Source organism: Crocodylus porosus, unplaced genomic scaffold (assembly GCF_001723895.1).
Source record: "Crocodylus porosus isolate Cpor-Errol unplaced genomic scaffold, CroPor_comp1, whole genome shotgun sequence".
NCBI lineage: Eukaryota > Metazoa > Chordata > Crocodylia > Crocodylidae > Crocodylus > Crocodylus porosus.
Window position 1 is genome coordinate 64,968,932 of NW_017728950.1, and position 15,493 is coordinate 64,984,424.

The following is a 15,493-nucleotide window of genomic DNA, read 5'->3' on the forward strand; positions in this document are numbered from 1 at the left end:
GAGAGAGAGAGAGAGAGAGAGAGAGAGAGAGAGAGAGAGCGTGTATAAAATCTCAGGCTATTTTACTTACATTTCTCGTCCATTTCCTGACATTTTAAATCCTCCAAAAGGACATTGAGCAGAGAGTGCACTGTAACAGTTAACCCTGAAAAAAGAAAAATGAAAAGATGACTTTGAACATCATGGCATAACTTCTTAGCTTATGAAAATCCATGTTATTTCTTTGATTTCCATAGAGATAGGGTGATTTGCACCAGCTATGGATTTTTAGCAAAATATTTAAATATTTAAGCATGTATAGTTCTCAGTTTAGGGCTGCAGAGAACTGGGTGCAAATCTGTTCCCTAATCCTCACATGTGTAGATACCAGCCCCCAAATGCTTACTCTGGATTATTTTACACCACAGTAAATACATAGGTAGATGCACCTATGATTTCTTTAGGCAATACATAGAACTGGGAGCATCTACACATTAACGTAGTGATGCGCTACTTTGCTGTACAGTGTGCTCTGGCGACATAACAATCACATGGGTCTATAAGTGTTCAGCAGCTACATCACTGTAGTGGTGTGCACCCCCATTTTAGGACACTGCTATGGTGACACAGCAGCAAAATCTAATGGCACAGTATGGACAGTTACTGCTCCATGCTTTAGTTTTCAAAGTGCTAAAGCTAAATCATGGTGCTGTAGTAACATCACTGTATGGCAACATATAGAAACACCTACTGAGTCTTATGAATTGGGATGATGCTGGGAGACCACAGTATTGGGAATAGAGAAAACATGGTTGATTGCAGTTACATTTTTCTTTTCTCCTTTTAACCAGATTACCTGCACTTTCTGACTTTCAGGGTCAGCAGAAACGCTACATAATAGCATATTAGATATTTTGGAACTTACATCTTTTGTGCTCCATGTAAATGACGAAGATTCAGAAGGAAACAAATGTGTATAAGGAGCTATCAAATGAAGGCACTTAGACTATCCCTCTATTATTCCCAAAGACTTCTTACAATGAAGAATAAATATATTTTTACATACCACACAGTTCCAGCTTGAAGAGCACTTGCAAAGGTCAATGCTTTATCAATGTCTTTGGTAAAAACTGCTGCTGCTAAACCATATGGAGTATTGTTTGCTCTCCTGATAACTTCATCTACAGTTTTAAACTTCATGATTTGCTGAACTGGCCCAAATATCTATTTCAGGCACACAAAGAAAAGGAAGAATGTTTGATAGGTGGAAAGTTTAGCACGATTTATAATTTAAAATTATTTATTTAAAAATATGATTTTTGTTAGATTGACATTCTACCTAGCCAACTCAGGAATAATAGTGTCAAAGCCCCAAGACATGATGTTCAGTACTATATGATATTCAAATGTTCAGTAGATTTGTATCATATGGAAATGACAAGCAATGACTGTAAACATTAAAATAATTAAAGATCATTTAATGCCTAACACAGCAAACAGATCCTGTTGTAAATCTGGGCAGGCTTAAGCTGGAAAAGACCTTCATTTTTTCCTCTTATAAACATTTTATTAAGGTTTTATCTCCACAAGTTGCTTCATAACTAAACAAGCAAGCCAAAAAAAATTCTGCTGTCTTTCTGGGTGTTAACTAATATACAAGAAAATATTCCATTAGAATTGGCTCTTCTCTAAGGGCACATTAACTTAGTCCTGTGTTCTTAGCGAACAAGTGCAGTGCTTCATTATACAACTCTTCTGTAGCTATGGATGAGTGATAATTGCCATATGGGCTGTCTCGGTCCCATTGAAATTAACTACTGCTTTGCACCTGTCTTTATTAGAAGCGTCATATAGTGATCATTTCACAACTAGGATTACATGAACTGTTTTACATAAAACAGAAAGCAAACTGACCATTCCCCACTGGGTTACACAAAACAGAAGGTGAACTTACCCTTCCCCCAAAATGCAAAACAAAATTGAACTTGGGAGGTTCAAAACTGTTAATTAAACTGTAATCTTTCAAAATCATCTCTTCTTGTTCTGTTTTCATCTCGATAATTTAATGTAGGTAATACACTATGAGAAGAGATTCTTGTGGTATTGCTGATCCAAGTGAAATGGGTAAATCTTGCAAGGAAGCAGATTTCTGAGAGATTTCCCACCTGACTCCCAGACCAGCAGAAAGCAACTTTCTGCAACTAGCAACTATTTGATATAAAGCTCTTTTTAACCCTCTCTTCCTTTTCCTGACTTCTCATGATTTTTTTTTTGCAGGCTCCAGTGCTCAATTTGAGTAAATCAACTGAATGTAGCCTACTGGAGTAGGCACTTTCAGCCAAAGACATATCTCACACACCTGACTATATATATCTGGTATAACCTTAATTTCCACCAATTTCAAAAGGGCATAACATAGCAACAGAGTGGGCACCAGGAACTTGTCCTGGCCAAATTCTGAATCCTTTACTCCTATTGTTGAGCAGCAGCTCAGCATTGGAATAGTTCTCCTGACGTCAAGGGACTGCGGCAGTAATAGCACTGCTAATCAAGAAGAACAAAGAATTCACAAGTTGCCCTTTACAGATTTGCTGTTTTTCTGTTACATAGTCAGCCCAGTCCAGGCTGATACAAATAACAATGCCAGCCACTGTATTATCTCAAATCAGCTCTGCCTGGAGCTTTGGTTGGCCAGTTAGATTATTTCTCCTTACTTTAACATTTCATTGTGTTGGCTTAGTTAGCAAAGGTGACAAAGAAAGGGGTTTTAAAATTGACCAAACCCAGAGTGAAAGACACATTGTGAGCATTTTTATGAATACACTTGACCTTTTAAATGGTTATTTTGTACAGATGTTTAAACAGAAACCCTCCAGTGAAAGTACAGACTGTCATGAATTTATTTACCTCTTCTTTGGCAATGCGCATATCATCTGTAACATTAGAGAAAACTGTGGGTTGGATGAAGTAACCTTTGTTGCCCCATGGACCTCCTCCACATTCCAGTTTGGCGCCTTCTTTTTTCCCACTCTCAATTAGTTCAAGGATTTTATGAAACTGTTCCTTATCAACCTAAATGAAAAGATATTGCAAGGAGGGAGGAAAAAAGTAGCATGAGCTGATAACAGTCTCTTCACAACCCATTAACTGTGCCTCAACAAAGTTCTTACTTTCTTAAATCTCACATAGTGAAGTGAAACAGCTGGAGAAACTAGAAACTTTGTTGTCTTTAACGGCTCAAAATTTTATAGGCCTTTCTCATCTAGACCAGTAATTAGAGATTTCAGCATAATAACATGGGCTAAATGTTCTAATGGATTTGGTAGTCTGGTTGTACTCAAATAGAAATGACAATTCTTCTGTATAAAATACATCAATTTTTAGACTGCCCAGTATTCTGTCTGTTACTATTGGTCCATTGAAATGCAAATCACTGGGCCTAATCCTTCAGCTTTAACAGAGAGCCTGGCCAGTGCAACTCTTTAGGCTTTTAGCAGGACTGTGGGTAAGTTCCGTTTTAATAAAGCTATTAAAGAAAATAAAAACCTTCACACAGCATAACTAAAATTCAGTGCTATTTTCATTTTGTTCTGTGACTGGCAGTTGCTAGAACACAGAATAACTATTGAAACTTGGAAAACATAGATGGCAGTTTGTTTATAGTGTTACACCAACATTAAAAACAAATACAAGCATGTATCATTCTGGTGAGCCCTTCATAGTAGGAAGTGGATTTTAGGCTGGAGTTCATAGTGCAGAGCAACTGAGGAAAAGAATTAGGTTAGGAACCTTTCTCCCTTCCCTGCTCCTAAAAAGTGACTAATTTGATAATGGAAAACAGACCTGAATCTCTTCCTCTTTTCCTAGCAAGTAAGTTAAACATGCAACTCCATTCCTCCCCTTAAATAACTTTTGTGCAGTTATTTAGTTCAAGACTTAAAATTAGCAGCAAAGACTTGTTTCTCAGAGTTTATCAGTACTGTACAAGGCTGAAACATGCTCTACCACTACTTATGCCAGTGCTGGAACTGCAAGCAATAAAGCTATACGGAGGTGGCACTGTGCCTGGGCTAATCTGTCCTGCTGAGAAGCAGAGATTATCAGTCTAAGGACACCACCACACCAACAGATCTTTCCTGCTTCTAGTTTCTGAGTTATTATGCACAAAGATACCTTGGGATATCTGTACATGGTGCTGCCTTGCACTGACTAGGCATAGCTATCTTCTCTTTGTGGTCCATTTTTCCAATGGTTTATTGTCTGTATATGTTGTTAAAGGTCAAGTCCTGCAAGAACTCAGTGTTTTTGAGTCTGTGACCTTCTCTAATGCTGAACCATACTATGCTCAGGGTGAAATCCTGGTCTCACTGAAGTAAATGGCAAAACTCATATTGACTCCAATGAAGCAGCCATTTTTTGCTCATCAGATAGAATCCTTCTGGAACAGTTTGGCTCATTATTATATTGCTTTGCAAGGTTTATTTCTCTCTTCTTGCCCAAGAGCATACTTCATGTCCTTGAGTGAGGTGACATGGTACCTAAAACCCTGCTCCAGAATTTGACTTAAAGCTAAATCTTACTTCACTTCTCACATGATGTGTCCAGTTCTTACATTGTCACCTGATAAAAAAAACTTAGTTTATGATTATCAGGGCCAAGTTTTAAAACCCTGTTGATGGAGTTTTCAAGGAAGGATTTGATAGCATAACATACAAAGAGCATTTTATCTGGGGAGCAGTTTTTCTTCTTTGTAAATCTGTTGGTCATATGTTATAATTCAGGGTGGATGTTGTACATGTTAGCCCTTTGCACAGAGTAGAGAAGGCAGCACGAGAGCTGACTTAGCAAACATAAGGATAACGCAGGAGACCAAATGCTTCATCTTAATGAGTGCTAATATTATCACACATGCATACAAAATAAAACAGTATTTTTAAAAGACTGTGGAAGACCCTGGTGCTTTCAACTTTTTAGTAAGGTCCCAACCTGCCCAGTGACTCTACAAAAGTTATAATAAAATCTTGAAATTATTTATAAGGCTTGAAGTCTTAGATTATCCTCCTTGCTACTCATTATGCCTTTAAACAACTACCCTTTTGTACACAAAGGATAAATACAATTATTGCTACCCTGATGGCCAAAATAGCCCCAAGATGTATGACAGAGTGAAGAATGGAATATATTGAATTGAAATGGCTGGGTGTCACTGTCAACTGGGTCACTTTTTCTTATGCTGTCCTTGATAACTACAGTTATAAAATCGATTGCATGTTTGTCTCATGCTAGGTGTTTGTGCTGTGCTTAGCAAAACAGGCTCCAACTTAACAACGTTTTCTGTAGGCCTCGTGAGAACATTGATTAATATATACACTGCTCACACAAAGGCTTTGCTAAAACATTGGCCAAAGGAGGTCTGATCAGTGAATCTGACTGATGTATGGACTCCTTCCATAAGCAAACCTTGGCATGTGGGCAGGTATGCATTCCTGCCAGGAGACAGGAAGGGGAGATGGCTGTGTACAGTGGAGAACAGTCCAGTATCAGGATGATAAGGCTGGAATGGGAACACTCAGATCAGGATGTGAGCCCAAAGCTTAAGATATTCAAAATACTGGTAGAATGTAATACATAATTTGTTTTGACCACTGTATAAGGGGAAAATTAGAAATTGTGGGAACTTTGTATTGGCCTAGGGGAGCCTACATGGTTTGCGCTTTGTTGTGGACATACATGTGTTAACACCTTGTCTATCATATTACAAGTGTGTTAGGGCCTTGTAGATAATTAGCCCGGCTGAACCTTTGTCACTGAAATGAGCCTGCAGTCATTCTTAGGGGCTAGGGAAAGGCATTACACACAAACCAGTTTAAGTGATCAGAAACTGGTTTAAACCTGTAACAGAACAGATGTTTAGTGCATATAAACCAGTTTGAAAATGGCTGAAACCGGTTTGAGATAAACCTGGTTGAATGTAGTATCAGATTTAACTGATTTGGATCAAACTGACTTATGCAATGTCTGTCCCAGACCCCTTGCTGGTTTAAGTTAAATCAGTCGCCCAGCATCCTGGCATGCTCTCTGGGCTGGGCAGGGCTCTCTGCTCCACAGCAGGGCTGGCCTCCCACACCCCTGCTCCCTGGCTGGAGCTCAGCACAGATTTGTAGGCACAGCAGGGTCTGTTGGCTTCCCCATGCCCCCATCTCCCCACCTCACCACTTGCTGCTTAAGCAAAGATTCCTTCCTCCTTTCTGCCACAGCAGGGACTGTATGCTAGCTAATGCTGAGAGATGTCTGTGTGTGCATGTCTCTCCAATTTCACTGGGACAGGCAGACAGAACAGTGACGGCTTAGGGCTTTTGGAGCTAATCAACAGGCCAGCTAGTAAGCTGTTTAAGAAGCTTGATGTGGAGAGAGGCTATTGTTTTGCTATTTGGTGACAAAGACTATTGACTAAAGACTAAGGCTTCCTTGCCTGTCAGTTTGCTGCATACAGTATGACAAAGCAGGGAGGGAGATTGAAAAGGTCTGTGTTATCAACAGATGCATGCATTGCACACTCCCCTTGCCTCAGTGTACTAGCCTGGGGCTAGGGGCTGGCCACACTCCTGCCCCTTGAGTCAGCAGGGAAAACCCTGTGACTGTGCAGGCAGACTCCCTAATGAGAGAGTCCTGCTGGGGCCTGGCCATGCGCCCCTCAGCTCAGCCTGTGCAAGGAAAGGGAAGACTGCTCTAGCAGCCTCTGGCTTCTAACCTGAGCCACTCCAAGCTTTTGCCTGAATTTCCTCAGTCCAGAGAGAATGTCTGTCCAGTTTCAAACCATTTCAGCCTAGCCAGATTAGACTAACCTGCAAAGATTTAATCAATTCAGGCTCAGGCTTTTTGAATATCTGTCCCTAGCCTAGGAAAAGATCAGTGTTGGGATCTTCAGGCTGTAACTTTTTGCTGACACTGCAGTCCCTGAGACTTCAACACTGACAACACATCAGAAACACTGGGCAAGGACAGTGATGACTACATTTTCTAAATGCTACTTTATTGAAGATAATATTTATCATTGTTTACAGAATCAGTACCACTTCAGTTGCTTTGCATGTATTTGCATATGTGTGTATGAATGACTAGAGAGAGGTACTTAGTTATGTTAATCCGAAGTCAGGAATAAGGCAAGATAGACTAACTGAATAAGATACATAGAGCACATAGGCTTTTGGGAATTCAAGCTCACTTAATCAGATCCTTTGATAAAAGTTTTGTGAACTCAAGTTCACAACAGCTTATGCTCTCTGTATATCTTATATACAGGTGCATATCTATCCTGCCTTTTGTATGAAGGAATGCCTAAGGATGCAGTGTGGAACCATTGCAGAGAATTAGAGGGAGATACAAATTAGAATACACCTCCCAAAATGATGTCACTTCATAAAACTGACAGGAAGGGGCCTTTCCATATTACAAAACTGTTTTGAATCAGAATCTCCTATTCCCTAAGAAACAAAAGCCCCAATTTTAGCCTTACAGTGTTGTTTGTGATTAGTGACTTTGGCCCCCTCTACAAGTGCAGGTAAAGGTGAGATGAGATCTAATGCACTATCCATACAATCTAACGTCCTGCCAAACCACATGTGCACGAAGGAGGCATGATTGTGGGATTGTGCATTAGATCCCATTGTGCCTTATTGCCTGTGCAGGGAGAGCTCAATCCTAGGCTCCCCCTGCACCAGCAAGAAGCAGGCTGCCATGGTTGGTGCCCCACACAGCCCAGCTGAGAGGCACCCAGCTGCAGGGGTGTCCCATACATCCCTGGAGCGGAAGAATCACTGCTGCAGTGATCTCCCTGCCTTGAGGTTGCAGGAAACCCCCAGGACCAGAGGATTGCTGCAGGGGTGATTGCCTCCAACCCCACAAGTGTGGAAAACCCCTGGAGCTGGAGGATCACCAGAGGATCACCACAGGGGCAATACTCCCACCCCAGGGGCTTCCTGGACCCTGGGGATCATGGCTGCTGCGATTTCTGGGGCCTGAGGTTACGTGAATCCCTCAGATCCTGGAGAACATTGTGGGTGCAATTCCTAGGGTTCTGGGGTTTTTCACTGGACATGGTCATCTGATGGGGCTCCCACCATCAGGGAACACCCTAGTATCTGTGAAAATTAAAGCTCGATAGCAACCAGTCAGTAAAATCAGTATGCATTTTTGAGGTCTAATTTTAAAAGCTAGAGCTGTGTATTGTGTGATAGCTACTTTGCATGCATAGTTGGTGCCAAAGTAAATTCCTGTAATGTGTAGAGGGGGCCAAAGTTTTTGTGTATAGAATCTCAGATTTCAGTTTTGCCTATGCTTAGTCTTTAGAAGGAACATTTCTCCTTGGTTGATTAAATATATATATATATACCTGCCTCTCCTACATATTCAGACAAGGTTATCTGGGTAAATGTGATATCTTTTATTAGACCAACTAAACAGTTGGAAAAATTGTTCTTTGCAGTATTAGAGCTTAGCTGGGGATAAAAAATGGTTCATAGGTCACCCTCTAATTGGTTTTTGATGCTTCCCAAAGATGCACAGCTGGGCCAAGATTTGCAAAATACATCTCCTCACATACCAAAATGCTGAAATAAATGGTCAAGGATGATCAGAAGTTTTCAAAAGTAGAGCAGTTATTCAGGTATCTAGTACATATGGATTTAAGAATATGATTTATCCAATGTAGAAAATCTTGGCTGTGGAACTTCAATAATGAAAACCCCCCAAAACTATTCACCTTATGCTCACGGGGCACTGACAGATGTGAAAAAAACCCAAAATGGCACTAACAGAAGAGGAAATGTATTAGTTTGAATCAGCTCCCCAGCATTTGTATAGGTTGGGCATGTCAGTACGGTATTTTGGTGCTTTTATCTAATGGCTGATTCAATCAGCTATTAGGTAAAAGTACCAAAAAGTCCCAGTGAAGTTTCCAGTCTATACAGATGTTGGGTGAGCCGGGTCCAACTAATGAGATGCCTATTCTGGACATGTGCTGCTCTTGGTACCGGGTCATGCCAAGCTGATAGTAAAGCACTGGGTTTTTTTCATATCTGTAAGCGCTCGTTATGTTTGAGAGTGGAGGTGAAGAGTAGCAGAAACCACACAGAAAAAACAAGCAATAGAATTTGTGTGAGAAGGCAAACATGGAAGGGAAGGAACAGAAGGTGGAAATGAGTAGCTAAGTGGCTTTCCCAACCAAAGGGCAATGCCACCCTTTCAGTAGCAATGTTACACTCTTATTTGTCATGCACTTATGAGTAAATAAGTCATTCTCTATATGACAGTGTTCCAATAATAGTTTTTACTGGGTTGAGAAAGATTTCTAAGTCACAAATTGGTGCCCCATTTGAACTGAGAAGATGCCAGATAGTACAAGGAACCTAAAGGGGAGAGAAAGAGGTTTGAAATAATTACCTAACCAAAACATTCAAAGGAGCAGCCATTGCATATTTAGTGCTGATAGCAGAACCTCAGCCCATCCCTTCAATTCAATCTTGAAGAACAATGAAAATAAAGAAATAATGCAGCTCTTCTGGGGATACGAGCCTCATTAGCCCATGAGACTGTTAAGAAGCGCTAGAATGCTACATGGGAAAGATGCATTGTGAAGAGGAAATGATGAGAAAGAGCAGGAATATTTTCTTATTTTTCCGTTAAACCACTTCAGAAATGTTCCTTAGAGCAGTTTGCCCATTCATTTAAGTTGCTACAGGTTTTTTTCCCTGCTCCATTTAATCTGTGAGTGTTTAATTTTAGACTCAGCAAAGCAACAATGTGAGAACGGTTTCTTGTTAGCTCAGGATTGCCTAAACACCCAGTTAATGAATATGCACAGCTTGATTTTCTGTTGTGAAAACCCACTCATTAACGTTGGTGATGGCATACCTTAGCATATTATGTTATCAGTTCTATTATTTATAGGTGGTTTTGGATATATTTTGACATTTTTCAAGAAGTCTTTGATTATTCAAAGTTTATGCAGCTGCCAGTGAAATGAATGTGTTATCACCATTGTATCTGGGGGAGTTTTCTTTGATCAGGCTGTGCCTTTGGCTCTGATATGATCCCTTTATCCTGTAAGGCTTGGGCATAGAGTGACTAATCAAAATTAAAGGTGTGTTTATAGTATATAGCATTTGAATAAGACTTCAGCCAAGAATGCAGTTAACAGCTTTGTAATGGAACCTATACATATAGTGATATAATTTTTTTAATGTTGTATTTTTAGATTGATTGAATTGGACAGTCACTAGGATAGGATGTGTATGTAGCAGTGTAAGATTCTGCAGACCAAAAAGGGGGCCTGCCAAAAGGTTGTGGTAAGAGTTGAAAATTGGCAGTCTTGCAGGTTGGGAGCAGAAGTGATATAAAATGAGAGCTGGGGAGGAATGGGGAAAAATCATTATCTTTGACTTTCCCACAGCTGCTCACTGATAACACAGTGGTAGTACTTGAATATACAGTTATAATTATGAGAGGTCTCGTATTGATATACACGGAGGTAATAAACAGTTGCACTTGTTCACTAGCCTTCAATGAAAAATTCTGAAAACATTTTATGTGGATAAGTACCATAATATTATTCCTATTTTACAGTAAAGGGAATTGAAACAGAGGGATTTAGTGAATTGCCCAACATCTTGCAATGGGTCACGCACAATAAAGAAAAAACCCGCAGATAACCTTTTCCTCCAGTTTAACCACTCCCCAACATAACAACAGCAGGGACTGGTGCCTTGGTCCTCCATCACTCATTATGCCACTGATAACCACTATAGAACTATTGGAAAAATACCAAAATAACCACTCTGCAGTGGCTAACATGTGTGTACTAATTAAAGTGATAGGACTATAACTTACCTGTGGACCTTGATGTACACCAGGCAACAGAGGATTCCCAAGAACATTTTTCTTAGCTCGCTCAACACTTCTGCGAACAAACTCCTCATAAATAGGCTCTTCCACAAAAATCCTAGATCCTGCTATACAACATTGACCCTGATGGTAGAATAGACCAATGTGTGCAAACTCCACAGCACTGTCCACTGCAAAGAAACACATATAGTCAAGTCTTAATTTCTTTGCCATCTATGCATTGCATTTAAATGTTCAGAGCACAAAAGTATGAAGAATCCTCTTGGCTATAATTTGTCATCATTTAGGTTTCATTTTTTCTGGTCTTTAAAGGCATTGATGTCCATGTGCTTACATATAGCTGAAGTTACTATATAAAAACTCTAACACAAGTAGACAGGTGCACATTTAACTAAATGCAAGATGACTTTGAATTTAAGGTGACCCTATGATAATTAGTTTCTATATATTGAAAATTTATAATTTTGTTATAATTTTACAGGTATAGTACCTAATTATGGAAGCATAGGTGACTGATAGAGGGGACACGGGGAGGGCACATGACATCTGTGGATCCTCGCCAGCTCCACCCCCGCTGCTGACACTGCCAGCAGCATCTGCGGGTGCCTCCCAAGGCTCAGGAGGCACCAATCACCCACGTAACAAAGGGACATCTTAAATTTGTCCCCCCTACTTGCTACCATGGTAAAAAGTAGCAGCAGGGAGTCAAGCAGCTGTGGGGGCAGGTGACCCCCTAGCTCTCTGCCCTTACCTGCTTCTTCCCCCTGAAGCCTAACCACCCCCACCACATTGTCTGCTCTACCTGCTGCCTATTGCCTTCCCTCCACAACCTCTGTCCCACAGTCTCTGCCCCCCCGTAGCCTCTTCCCATTGCCTGCTATCCACAACTTCTATCCACTTCCCCAGTCCAACTCCCCACATCCTCTGCCCCCACCCCCCCATGCTTCCAACTGATTCTGCCCTCTTTTCCCTCCCCCTTACCAATAGACACAACTCCAGCTTCAGTCCCTACAGGGGCACAGAGCATTTGTAAGTACAGCCCCTGCTTGACCACACAGCCAGATCCCAGGGCTAGAACTGCCACTGCTGATTGGCCAGGCAGGGAATGGAGAAGGAGCTAAGCCAGAGTCATTAGAACATTTATTCAGGTACCTATATATGGACATATGAATTTAGTTATCCAGTCTAGAAAACCTTAGCCATGAAACCTGAACAATGAAAAAAATAAAACAACTGGGGTGTTGGGAAAGGAGAATGGGATAAAGGCTGCAGGGAGGAGGTGGAGGTGGGGACAGATACCTGCCTGTGGCTCTGATCCTGGTCTCAGCCCAAGCTCGGAGCAAGAGTCAGAACTGCAACAACTGCTTGCTCTTCTCTGTCTTGTGCTGAAGGGGGGCATCATAGAGCTGCTGGCTGGCTTTGCCCAGGATGAACTGGAAGGGGGTGGGTGGAATGGAGGGGGTGGGGTGGAATGGAGCACCGTCATCTTGTGGGCCCTGCCTGGCTCCCCACAATAACCCATCTGGGATAGCTGGGGTTGGGGGCATGAGGTGAGGAGGTTCTATTGTACCTCTCCCTTCAGCTTAGATCAGGCAAAACCCAGTTGGCAGCTCTGTGCTGTTCCCTTTCTCCTCTCACCCCACTGACAGCCTCGGAGCTGGGAGAGGGGGCTGGGGCTCGGGCTGGTTGTGGGGCAGGTACAGCTGGTGAACTCAGACTGGTAGAGCATCCCACGGGAGTAGGGGGAGGGGATTTGCAGTTGGTCAGGAGCAAGGTGGTTTACAGTCACCCCACTACCGGCCAGAGTGCCCAGCCAGCTGGAGCCCCCTCTTCCTCCATGGGATGCTCCACCACCCCACCAGTCTGAGTTCACCAGCTGTACCTGGGCTAGGGAGAGAGGTGGTTCAGCAGCCTCCTAAGAGGCTGCTGGAGTGCCCTTGCCTGTTGGCTAGGGCTAGTGCAGACAGACATGTTCCCTCCCACCCCCTGACCCAGCAGGTGAACATCTGTTGGGTCATGGTTGGGGAGGGGACTCTAACTCATGACACTTTACGTAAAGCACCATAAGTTAGAGGGGGCCCTGAATGTCTGTAGGCACCCTTTATGACATAGTTAAAAAGATTCTTGCTTGACTATATTGGAAAAGAATCACCTTAGCTGGAGGCAAAGCATTATATATGTGGGAAAAAATAAAAAAATAACCACACCCCATCTGGGCAGATTGTCTAACCACCATGACTTGTAAAAGAAGAAAGTTAATATAACAAAAAGATAAATGGCACTACTAACAGTCTGCATCTGCAAAAATAATATTAGGACTTTTCCCGCCGAGTTCCAAGGTGACTCTCTTTAGATTACTCCTCCCAGCAGCTTCTTTGATCAGTTTGCCAACCTAAAATGTAACACAAACGACAATTTTATTTACAATGCTCAAATTCATAGCTCTGGAGTGGTAGCAAGATGCCTTCACTGATCTGCCACTAAAACCCAGGGAAAAGACTTTGACATAAGCTTTATTTTACACATGTGAGTAGTCCCACTACTCACCCCATTATTAGTCGCCATTATTCAGGTGCATAAATGGCATATACACATGAGATGCTACATTGCTATAAGGATGAGCTACAGTGATGTAGCTTACTGCTGCATCCATGTAGTGTTGGTGGGCATTAACTGTGATGACGCTGCTACTAAGCAGTAGCAACAACATGCCCAGTATGGTTGGAAAATACTTGTGCATTGCCAGGACTGTGCAGTATCAAGTGTAGACTTGTACAGTACTGCATGTATAGGCCCACCCAAAATTAAGCATATGCCAATTAATCATCTGGGTAATCATTAGGAATGTGGTGGTGGTTATTAAATTAAATAGAGCACAGCTTGTTGAATTTTCAAGATTGCAGAAATAAAACTATTAGGCAAAACAAAACCAAACAATTTTTAATAAAATCCTTGAAACAGTGCTGCTAACTTAGAAGCCATTGCATCTCATTGGCTTCCTTTGTTTGAGGGGGCCTTCCTGTAATACAAACACTGTTCAGATATGTTGGGAATTTATAATAACCAACAAATCATTAAACAGACTTTTGTTTGACAAAACAGGCTAGAAAAAGTTAAAATAATTATGTAAAACAAGCTACACACTAAATCATTACTCAGAATCAGAGGGTTCAGAGAATTCCAGTTTATAATTACTTGCATTCATTATAATACCTCTGTGGAGCCTGTGAAAGCCACTTTATCTATGTCCATGTGGTGAGAAATTGCTGATCCAGCAGTAGGTCCATAACCTGGCACAATATTTACTACCCCAGGTGGAAATCCTGCCTGAATAGGGGGGAAAAAAAAAACATCTTCTGAGGAAACAATTAAGACTAGAAGATTATTTCCCTTTCTTTTACACAGAGGGTGCATGTACATGTGCAAATAATCTGGAAGCAGTTTACTCCAGAGTAAATTACTCTAGAGAAAACTCTCCTAGGCATGCATGTACATGTATAGGGGCTCAGTAGCAGCTTTGCTCCTCATGGCAGCAATCTGCTCCTGCTCCCACCAGTCCTGCACCAACCCCAGCAACAACCAGGGGGAGCTTTAGGCTTCCCCTTGTTCTAGCTCAGGGACTGGCAGAGAGCACAGGACCAGGAAACAGCTGTCTCCTGGCAGGAGCTGGGACAGGAGGTAGGAGCTGCTTGCAACCAGGGCAGGCATCACCACCAGTTTCCAGGTGGGGACAATGTCCCACTGCCCCGGCAGCAGGGAGTTCCCAGCCCCTGCTCCATGATCACGAGGCTGGCACAGGGAGAATCTTATCTCCCAGCCCAATCTCCACAGTCATAGGGCTCAGGCTGAGAGGTCCTTATCTCTCAGCACCAGCTATGTGGTCTTGGGGCCAGCACTGGGAGAAAATAATCTTCCAGAGACCTGGCCCTGTAACTGTGGAGCTGGCACTGGTCAAGCATCTACCTGTGTGCTACTGCACAGTAAAAAATTGAGAGTAAATTTACTACTTGTATTACTCATGAGTAGAGCCAATTGCTGCAGTTAGTGTCTGCATGTGTAGATGGTGATGTTTACTGTGCAGTAATTAGCTATAATCTTGAGTAAAGCATCTTGTCTAGACAGACCCATATTTTCTTTTATATAGACCACCAGCAACCTTTCCCCAGTCAGCCGAAGTCTTTCCCACCCCTAGTCAAAGAGGTTCCCTATTCCTACTTGGTATTAATTTCTTTTTTGCTTTGTGTCCTTTTTATTACAGGCACTCTTTTAGGGAGTTGGAGTGGGGGCAACTCTGCTGTAATTTGTCAGTGTCAGTGTCAATTGATGATACAGTATTAATTTGAATGCTTGTCTCTTCTCTGTAGAAATAAATAATAATAAATAAACTGGTCAGGTTTTTTTTTTCAGACTTGGTAAGGCTATTTAATTAATTCCCCATGACTTTGCCTACTTATTTTCTTTCTCCTTAATAACCATTCATATACTTGTATGGTTATTAATTAGCACCCTGAAAAGTGACCAACATGGCTACAACCAACACCCCCTAAAAATGCAGTATGTATTCATTAACGATATTCAACACGAACATTTACAATTTATATTCAACTATACT

General features: G+C 41.7%; 1 protein-coding gene across 3 annotated transcripts in view; it reads right to left on the reverse strand.

Moving 5' to 3' along the window:
- The window catches only part of ALDH1A1 (aldehyde dehydrogenase 1 family member A1), a 53,229-nt gene that overhangs the window by 4,900 nt on the left and 32,836 nt on the right, over nt 1-15,493 (reverse strand). For all 3 annotated transcript variants that reach the window (XM_019554985.1, XM_019554987.1, XM_019554984.1), the window contains 6 exons: nt 14,095-14,208; nt 13,171-13,273; nt 10,867-11,051; nt 2,887-3,051; nt 1,046-1,203; nt 71-145 (listed from right to left, as the gene is read on the reverse strand). In XM_019554985.1, the coding sequence (XP_019410530.1) occupies nt 71-145; nt 1,046-1,203; nt 2,887-3,051; nt 10,867-11,051; nt 13,171-13,273; nt 14,095-14,208 (800 nt within the window). The remainder of the gene's footprint in view (nt 1-70; nt 146-1,045; nt 1,204-2,886; nt 3,052-10,866; nt 11,052-13,170; nt 13,274-14,094; nt 14,209-15,493) is intronic.